Here is a 9,861-nt window from a genome sequence, read left to right as displayed (position 1 = left end):
ATAATTTTTTTTTGTAGTCACAACACTTTAGGGCCGGTCGACTTGTAGGGCCAGGGGCAAATGCCCCTTTGCCCCATTGATAATCCGCTACTGGATAAATAAGTGTTAAAAGGCCCGATCATTTTGCGTTTTGTGAGCCATTTTTCGTGGAAGCATTGGGGGACAGGTGCAGTTACGAAACCTGGCATAAAATGTTCTATAGCCCTGCGGCAACTGTACGCGGGCTATAGTACTAGAGCTAGTTCTTACAGTTACAGTGTAGTTCATGCCGGTTGCTAACCTCGTATTCGTAATCTCACAAGGATTAATCTTTAGTTTAGAGTCCAAGAAACTATCCTGAAGATGGAGTTTTTGTAAAATTTTATTTTACTAAAAAAGTTTTTTATTTTGTGTATCATTTTTTGTGTCACAGTGACTGTACTGTTAATTTCTTCTTTAGGTGACAGCGAATCCATACCACTACGACTCTCATGTGCAACTCATAACAATCCTTAGAAAGCTGGGTGATCTGGAAGCCCTGCAGCATGCGAGAGAACGGATGAACAAGCTGTTTCCCCTTACAGAAGGTTAGCAACCCGTAATATCTGCCTTATGTACATTTCTGCTACTGCTACAGCTTGCAGTTTCTTAGCTATTATTGTTAGATGTAGCTGTCAAACTTCACATGACATGACACTATATACTAGCTGCAACTGATGGAATAGCTGTACGTAAATTTATGCGGCATGAAGCTTTGACTGTTATACTTATACTCGTTTAAAATATAAAAATGTGTTGGTTACTTTGAATATTTGCTTCGAGTACTGGCCGCAGTGAACTCCATCATCTGAATTCGATTGTTATATTACAGAACTTTGGTTGGACTGGCTTAGAGATGAGGTTCCCTTGGCAACTAATGAATCAGAGAGAGAAGTTGTTGCCAAGCTGTTTGAAAGGGCTGTGAAAGATTACCTTTGTAAGCACATTTATGTTGTATATGTTTACGAATGATTTAATTACGAATAATATCACGAACGTATAGACTTGCATACTTTTGATAGAGTGAATATGGACGAGTAACTCGGTCTACATGTTAAATAACCTTTTTAGCTGTGGAAATATGGGTCGAGTACATCCAATTCTCCATCGGCGGCATGGATGGCAAAGATGGCATAAAGAACGTGCGGTCAGTGTGTGACAGAGCACTGACTGCCTGCGGTCTTCACACTACCAAGGGCATGCTTGTCTGGGAGACATACAGGGAATTCGAGAATGCTCTTCTTCCAGGATTACAGGTGCAAACGCAGCAGTGACATGAGTGTCGTAATGTGCAATGTTCTCCTACATAGAGTTTTGATTTCTCTCGCACAGTACTGTAGTGAGAACCTGGTGAACTGATAAGCATCGATCTGCCTAGTCTTGATTATGGTACTGTCTTTACAATTGATGATTTGTATTCTCGTAGTGAACTAAATGTTGTAAGGTTGTAGATCTGTATATATTTTAATCTCGCTTGGTCATCCTGAGGATGGTGGTTAGTGCTTGGAAACAACAGCTGTCATGTGAGCGATAAGTGATGACAGCTGTGTGCATTATCTTTCAGCCAGCTCCAGGGACAATTCCCTCCTCAGAGCAGCAGAAGCAAATTGACGATCAGGTGGCCAGAATTAAGACCCTCTTCAGGAGACAGCTGTCTGTTCCACTAACCGGTAAGCAACTCCTTTTCCACCATATATCGCGAGCATGCAAGGAAACGCGTGAAGTGACAGGTGTCGCAAGCAGTATAAAATTTATATGCACATAATTTGTACGTGCCATGTAGATGCTGCCTGTGTTAGATTACAAGATAACTGTTCTGCTTGCTTGACCTGGTAGAACTGAGGTAAAGGCCCTGTGTAAGTTGCTGCTATTATTGCTGTTAGATATGGATGTGGCCTTGGAGGAGTATCGCGCGTGGCTGTCAGAGGAAGAAATCGATCACAACACAAAGTTCCAGTATGAAAAAGCCAAGAAGAAGCTATCACAGCTGACAGTGTATGAAGATGCATTGGTGAAGAAATACTCATTATTAATTTTGTCTTTTGCATCAGTTAGCCATCCTTTTGCTAAAAGATAGTTGTATCTTGATTAAATTTTCTAGGGAGAGTTCATTCAAGAGATTACTGGAACCTAATTGTTGCAGGCTACATATGTTCCCATATGGAATTGTACAGCATTCTGTTATGGGTTTCGCTTTTTCAGTCGTTGTAGCATTGGCATTTCAAGTAGATGTTACTGTGGTAAGATTATTGTAGCAGTGCTTGTAATTTCTGTCTCAGGCGGAGGTGGAGGAAGGAGCTTCGACAATCAGCGCATATCAAACGTACATCGAGTACGAGCTTGAGCAGGGTGATCCCGCTCGAATACAGTGCATCTACGAGCGTGCTCTGACCGACAACTGCCTCCTTCCTGATCTCTGGCTACAGTATACTGACTACCTGGTAAGCCTTCTCAACATCGTTTGACTCTAATGGCAGCGGTATATCGTAGTGTCGCTCTGTAGTTTGAGTTAGCCTCGAATTTCACCACAACACGGATGGCAATTGTTGACGCTGCCCTATTTTGTTCCATGATAGCTCTGAAAATTGGATGATAGAGCTCTATTGTAATCAACTGATGTAGCTTCCCTACCTGGTATGGTTTTGTGTCTTCCTATGTTGTGTGTGTATCCCACTTTGTCCTAGGTAAAAAGTGTTGTTTGTCGGTAAGTGGCTTTGATAAGTCTTCTGTAAAGACGTGTCGGCCTTGGTGCCTCATTCTCTTGTTGTGGTGCGATAAAATCTCAGACTAAACTGAAGATACCACTTGCCTTGCTGTTAAAAAATTAACATTCAAAGCCCGCTACAGCCGCCATCGTTTCTACTATTGCCAGCTGATTTACGTTCGTAACTGTTGTCTGCTTTCTCACCACGAATGTTATGTTCTGCAGGAGACGCAGCTGAAGATCGGACACCTAGCGGTGGGGGCGTACGAACGCGCAGTACGTAACTGCCCGTGGGCCGTCACCCTGTGGCAGGGGTACATGCGCTCCCTGGAACGGAACGTCACGCCCCACGAAGAGATCGTAGGTAAGCGCCATCATCGTGTGACAGTTAACCTTGAAAGAAGCAACAGCAAGATCGACCAGAGGCGAGTCCATTTCTGTTTACCATTAATAGTGTCACTCATGCCTTCACTATTAAATTTGAGAATCGTGTAGGGCTGTAGGCACACCTCGGAAGTCTACCTACTCGACTTTGTAAGAGATGGTCTCGGAGCACTCCGGGCGAGAGTAGGTTTTATGGTGGCGTCGGCATTATGGTTGTATCACTGCTGTGTTTCTGCATTCTGCAGCTGTAATGGAGCGGGCTCTGGAGGCGGGGTTTGCCGCACCTGCTGACTACAAACAGCTGTGGCTGTCCTGCCTCGACTACATGCGCAGGCGCGTCAAGTGGGAGCAGGCTCCGGGGAAGGAGGTCCAGGAGTTAAAGGATACATTCCAGAGGGCCGTGGATTACCTGCAGCAGTGTAAGTAAGCGGCAGTAGTATCGGTCACTAGGTGGCATCATTCAATGGGTAGTTAGCAGAGCTATCATTGGGTAGGGAGCAGAGCTGTTGGTAGGAAGGTGGGAGCACTATCTGTGTGTAGGTGGCACTAGTATCCCAGAATGAGTGAGTCTATTGAAGTTTTGGGCACGAATCCATGCAATCTAGTTGAAAATCAAGCTGATTGTGGCTAGCGACAATGGATTTGTCTATGTTTAGCTTTAGACAACATGCAGTATTTTTTTAAACTAAATAACAATACAAACTATTCATGCAGATTTCAGTGCTGATGGCGACCAGGAATGCAAGATTCGTCAGTACTGGGCAAGAATAGAGGGCGCTCACTGCAATAACATGACGCGCGCTCGTGAGATTTGGAATGACATCATGCACGAGGGGCATGGCAAGGAGGCACACCTGTGGATGGAATATCTACAGCTAGAGCGGTAAGCTTACTAGCTTAGTTAGTATGTACAGTTAGAGCAGCAATTACAGCTGCGATATAAACATTCTAGCTTTGTCCAAGTGCCCCCCCCCCTGATTTTTGCTAACTTTGGTTTCATAAGAACTCTGATATGTCATTTTAGTGATTACCAATGTGACGTCTGCTATGTGGCGTTTCTTATCCAGAGCATACGGTGACCAGAAGCACTGCCGTAAACTACTGCAGCGCGCCCTACATCATACGAGTGACCTTCCAGAGGTGGTCTGCCAGGCGTACGTTGACTACGAGCGAGAGGAAGGCAGCCTTGAGCAACTAGACGAGGCGATGGCCAAGTGTAAGCCCGTATGGAAGCGGGTGAATGAGCGGCGTGCCAAAGTATGAGCATCTTCTGATGATCGTTTATGTTTTCGTGCAACCCAGCTAATGTGTCAAAATGGTCGGCGACATTTCGTGTTAAAAAAGTACAACTGTTTGGTTAATCACATATCTGCATGTTCAGTGTGCTTTATACAAATATAAGAATGTAAAGTTACTGTTGCTTTGTTAGGAAGCAGAGAAGGAGAATCAGGCTGGTCAAGTGACGTCACGTAGAGCGGAGGAATGGAGGCAAGCAAAACCTCAGAAGAAACCTGGAAAAAAGGCAGACTTTAAACAGAAGAAATGGAGTGATAACAAGGTAAATACTACAGATCATTTTATTTGATACCCTATGATTTTCCTTTTTTTCTATAATACCTCTTCCAATCATCTCATCATTTTGAAATGAAAAGTAATTTATCGTATAGATATATGGTATTTATAGTCTCTTTTAATAATAAAATATTTATATTATTAATATATAAATTACTTATGTTTTATTATTAAATTTTTTTTCCCAAATATATTATTTCGTTATTATTAATATCTTTCTCCAATTAGTGAAGTGATTGCAATATGTGGGGACACGTATAGTTGTGTGTATATATATATATACATATGTGTATGTATATATATTTGTTTAAAGCATATCAAAGAGGTGCCACCGCGTATACCTAAAAAGCGACCGGTATCCGACATGGAGACTGACAGTGATGGATTCAAAATGCCAGTGGTGCCCCCACCAAAGAAAAAACGAGGTTTGCATAATTAGCTCTTCCGGGATAATAAATTTGACAGTACTGGGGACAACTTGGCGCTGCCAATCAAATCAATCAAATATCTCAAGTAGCAGCAAAGAAGAGAGGAGATGCCTGCCTTTTTATTGGAATAGAAAAAGGGGAGGAAAGTTTCAAGCTTGCATTTGATTTCAGACGGGGAAGAGAAATCGAGCGATAAAGTGCCAGAAAATTCTGAAATGGAGCTTGGGGACAGACATGACCACAAAATGGACGACAGGACAGTCTTTATCAGTAATCTTAACTTCTCTGTCGGCGAGGAACCGATAAAGAAAATCTTCTCGAAGGTATGGTCGTACAATCTCGATCCGTGGGAATTGCCACTTCCATGCTCTACTTTCCTACCTATGCATAATGATGGCCACAGTGAAGGAGACTTTTAGGAGCTATTTCACTCCAGCTGATGAACGCATGCGGCATTTTTATGGCTGGTGCACAGATGCATTGTACTGGGTTTCGCGTGTGTCTGTGTTCTCTAGATGTGTTTTCTGTGTGTGATATGAGCTTGCTCACATCCAGTATAACACATTAGCAACACTGGGTCTAGTATATATGGTCTGGTTTCCCCAAGAGGAGGCCTGTATGATGGTGAGCCCAACTGTTATCAAATACATTGTGATACCCATGCACACCAAATGCTTACCTATCAACATGACCTCTGCTTTACAGGTACAACAGTTTACGGATGTACGTATTTCCTTTGGCGAATAGTAATCACAGGCATTTTACTCGTGTGTCTATCACTACGGCCTCCCTGCCTTACGGGGCATGTAATGTAAATTTTGGGAAATCCAGGAAGGCAGTCCCTTTCTCGGCAGGGGATATTTCCCTGGTCGTATATACGACAGTCGTGCTAGAGGAAACCTGTGCGATGTGCTACACTTTGGTGGATGAATCGCAGGCGTGCGTGTCCGTGTGACTATGCCCCTCACTCTGCGTTGCAGGTGGGACACATGGTGGGCGTGCGCATCGTGAGGAACGCGGCCGGGCGTTCGCGTGGCTTCGGCTACGTGTACTTCCGCACGGCGGACTCGCGCGCACCGGCGCTCGCGCTCGATCGCACGCACGTCGACGGACGCCCGATGTACGTGTCGCCGTGCGAGGACAAGAAAGACAAGCAGCCTGCTCACTTCAAGGTAGGCCTAACACGTACTGTATACGCCATATTTTTCACGTACAGATATTTTCGCGAATTCAGACTTGACGCACAATTTCGCGAGTGGTTAATTTCACGGTCGGTGAATTATGAAATATTCGGTATTATTTCGGGAACGCGTTCGCGAAATTCACGAAAATTAAACCACCGCGAAATATACAGCGTATACAGTCCACGGTGGGCTCCACCTGGGTCCATTGGACGTTGCAAACGTCTGTAGTAGGCCCTGCAAAGTCCGTGGTATGCCTCAAAATGGTCACCGTCGTGCTCAGACTACAGTTTGAGTGATGTTGCAACTAAAACTGTTAGTATATGACTAGAGTACATAACAGGCATATCTGAAATCTAACAGAACCCTAACTGTGGCCCTATTCATAACCCTAACCATAAATCCTAACCCTAATCTAACACTAATCTATAACTGCTGTTACCGACTTTACATACCATCCACAGTGGCTAGGTTAGTGCTGCCACCTTGTGCTAGGATTAACGATAGTGGGACGAACTGATTGAAGCGTTCACGACTTGTGAATTGTATTTCAGTTCCAGTCGTCTGGCGTGGAGCGAAACAAGTTGTTTGTGAAGAATCTTCCATTCGATGTTACGCATGATGCCCTGGAGAAAATATTCTCTGAACACGGCAAGCTAAAGGATATACGGATGGTCACATATAAGAGCGGGAGACCAAAGGGACTTGCCTATGTGGAATTTGAGGATCAGGTGTTAAAATCTTATTTACATGCTTTTTGTTATTTCTCAATCAGCTGACATCTTTTGTATGCTTAAAACTCATACACAGCATAACCTTGTGAAAAGATTCGTGTAGATTTGACAAAATCTGCAACACAAAATACCTCATACTTTACACAATAATAATTTTAACAACATAAAGGGGAAATAACTAACGTTTCATATTTTTGTTTTTGTTTACTTTTTCCTGCACATAGAAAAATGCTTCTGAAGCCGTGCTCAAGCTAGACGGACTGCAGATCGGAGATCACAGCATCTCAGTTTCCATTAGCAACCCGCCTGTGAGAAAATCAAAGACTGGTGAAGGTGACGGCAGCACTACCACATCGTTTGTGCCCTCTCTTGGTGGTGCCCCAAAAGAGGAACATGGAAGGTTTGCATTTCTCACAAACATTTTATCCATGCTTGCCCGTTGAGCAATCCTTGTGTATATCGTTGTCGAATGTTTGTCATGTTATTAAAGTGATGTTACTGCAATATGGACCCACACTCGTGCACGCACACCCACACACGTTTGATAACTGCTATCAGCTTGATTAACAGTCCATATTTTATGGTGGTGTGCCGTTGCAGTCGAGGCAAGGCTCGCACACAGATTAGTCTTGGCTTGGTGCCAAGATCCCTGAAGCGTAAACCAGAACCAAAGCAGGCCACACAGCCAGCAGAGGACGCCGATGTCAAGATGAAACTAGCGGGTTCTGGCGACGTGGAGACGGCAAAGGGAGAGGGGAAGAGCTCCCTTAGCAACCAAGACTTCAGGACCATGCTGCTGAAGCAATGAACGTCTGCCATTATGACATCATCGGTGTTACATCCTGTGATTGGGCGATAGTTCTACATGCTGTATATAGTGAATGCTCTGCCGAACAGGTTTTAGTCCAAAGGCTTAATTTGTATCTCACCAGGGGGCACATGCATCTGCTGAGTTGCGAACGTTACACTGTTGCTACTATTAAAATCACGTCCTTATCATATACAATAGTACGTGGTCATTGTTAAGAGCGAAGTGAGAGGCATTGTATATAATTGTGAAGATCTAATGTGATGTATTAGTGATGCATAGTTTAAGTGCATAGTTTAAGTTTGTTCAAAATGTAGAACATCTTTGTAACACAAGGAAGAATTTTAATCTGTAAAGCCTTCTTCTCGTCATGTCCTATATTTAATGGATATATTTAGTGGCAGGTTAAATATCATTTCTTGTGTTTACAGTTGCATAAAACATTTTGCCACAATTGTGTTGATGTACAAAATCATATTAGTTGCAGAAAAGGTTGTTTATAAATTATGCTTATTTTACTTTACAAAATCATTCACAAAAATAAGGTACATCTGCTTGACTGTCAGTGTTTTGTCAAAAGAAACATGACAAATAAATGTGGAAGTTACTCTAAGAGTATATCGAGTGACGTCTTTTTTTAATAGACATCAGATTCCTTGAACTTACATATCACACAAGACAAGTTCAACCCAATCACGATTACACGCTTGCAAAATACGGTCACACTAACCACCCTCCTCGCAGTCGTGTTGCCATCCAGAGAGACATGATACAAGATTGCGTGGAACAGCTTTGCTGTTGATCCTGAGCGCTGTGTGCGGATAAGACGCGCAGTTCCGCGGGATATGCGCACGCGACCGCGGGGATGTTCAAGTATGGAGCGCTGTCCGCAGTGGAGACGTGTGCCAAATTCGAGGCCCGGCGCACGTCTCCACAGCGGTCAGCGGATGGCCTGTAGTTTTAGAAGATAACAATAAAGACTTTGTTCTAAATAAGAACTATCGGCGGCTAAATAAGAGCAATATACAGACCTTTGAATTTCAAATTGAAATGGCCCATGAAATTGTCAAGTGGAATTGTGTTTTTCGGAACCCCAAAGAAAATGTCTCCCTCTTACATGCACCCCCTCCCTGATCAATTCTGCTCAAAATCACGCATTCAGGCGTCAACAATAACAGAGATGAAATTGTGTCGATTTTGTGGCTCTTGACGCACGTGCATTGACGTACAAGACTGTTGAAAGCACAGGCACTTGGAACGTCTCAATAAAAATAAATATTCACACAATTTTTCACAATGATCGACCGCCTGTGTGCAAAATAGGTGAACGTATGTGAAACATATACGGTTAGTACTTACTGTGACATATCCGTGACTAACTGACACCACTAAATTGGTAAAATGTTCCATGCACCTTAAGAAATGCTGAGAAATTACGAGGTTATCATCGCAGAACTCCCGAACACCGTACGTCACAAAGCTATATGTAAACAAACGCGTGTTGCGAGGTGCCTGCCTCCGATATCGAGGCCCGCTAAGCCAAGCATAAAGCGCGCGGGCAAGACATCACACACACAGCTACGTTCATTGGCTAAAACAATCGAGTAGCGCGGTTAGGGATTTTCGGAATTATTTAATTTTAAGAAAAACTTCAATGTTCAATGAATGACGCACTCGTTCACTTCCGACAGCGAGTGAAAATGCCGAAAATTTTCCACTTCGGTGCGAAATGCATCGGCCGGGCATTTCATTATTTATAAAAAGTAAACAGGCTGGCAAAAGACAGTAGGTACAGTAACTGGTCATGTCGGTGACACCCCATTCATGTCCATCAACGAAGAAGGCAGGGCTTATTCTGATTACGGAGATGCAAAAATGCAACAGAAGGATGTAGCGCAGTGAGCTAAGCAGCGTGTTATTTTCGTATTTGTGGCAAACTCTATCGTAGGAAACCGTTCTAACATAGCAGAATGCCCTAGTTCCTGAGATCGGCGATTTGGTGGTCCAATGGGTCCCCATATTTAAAAATATC

General features: G+C 43.5%; 1 protein-coding gene across 1 annotated transcript in view; it reads left to right on the top strand.

Annotated features, from left to right (window-relative positions):
* The window catches only part of LOC106808452 (squamous cell carcinoma antigen recognized by T-cells 3-like), a 10,754-nt gene extending 2,307 nt beyond the window's left edge, over positions 1 to 8,447 (top strand). The window contains exons 2-18 of the mRNA XM_014811180.1: positions 440 to 566; positions 851 to 955; positions 1,090 to 1,274; positions 1,583 to 1,688; positions 1,902 to 2,029; positions 2,298 to 2,459; positions 2,948 to 3,086; positions 3,352 to 3,525; positions 3,821 to 3,989; positions 4,174 to 4,363; positions 4,536 to 4,664; positions 4,992 to 5,103; positions 5,278 to 5,429; positions 6,087 to 6,278; positions 6,842 to 7,018; positions 7,246 to 7,421; positions 7,622 to 8,447. Of these exons, the coding sequence (XP_014666666.1) occupies positions 440 to 566; positions 851 to 955; positions 1,090 to 1,274; positions 1,583 to 1,688; positions 1,902 to 2,029; positions 2,298 to 2,459; positions 2,948 to 3,086; positions 3,352 to 3,525; positions 3,821 to 3,989; positions 4,174 to 4,363; positions 4,536 to 4,664; positions 4,992 to 5,103; positions 5,278 to 5,429; positions 6,087 to 6,278; positions 6,842 to 7,018; positions 7,246 to 7,421; positions 7,622 to 7,829 (2,631 nt within the window). The 3' untranslated portion in view covers positions 7,830 to 8,447. The remainder of the gene's footprint in view (positions 1 to 439; positions 567 to 850; positions 956 to 1,089; positions 1,275 to 1,582; positions 1,689 to 1,901; positions 2,030 to 2,297; positions 2,460 to 2,947; positions 3,087 to 3,351; positions 3,526 to 3,820; positions 3,990 to 4,173; positions 4,364 to 4,535; positions 4,665 to 4,991; positions 5,104 to 5,277; positions 5,430 to 6,086; positions 6,279 to 6,841; positions 7,019 to 7,245; positions 7,422 to 7,621) is intronic.
* The last annotated feature ends 1,414 nt before the right edge of the window (positions 8,448 to 9,861 follow it).

Source organism: Priapulus caudatus, unplaced genomic scaffold (genome assembly GCF_000485595.1).
Source record: "Priapulus caudatus unplaced genomic scaffold, Priapulus_caudatus-5.0.1 Scaffold278, whole genome shotgun sequence".
In the NCBI taxonomy this organism is placed as follows: domain Eukaryota; kingdom Metazoa; phylum Priapulida; class Priapulimorpha; order Priapulimorphida; family Priapulidae; genus Priapulus; species Priapulus caudatus.
The sequence above is the reverse complement of the archived record's forward strand: the minus strand, read 5'-3'. Positions and strand labels throughout refer to the sequence as shown.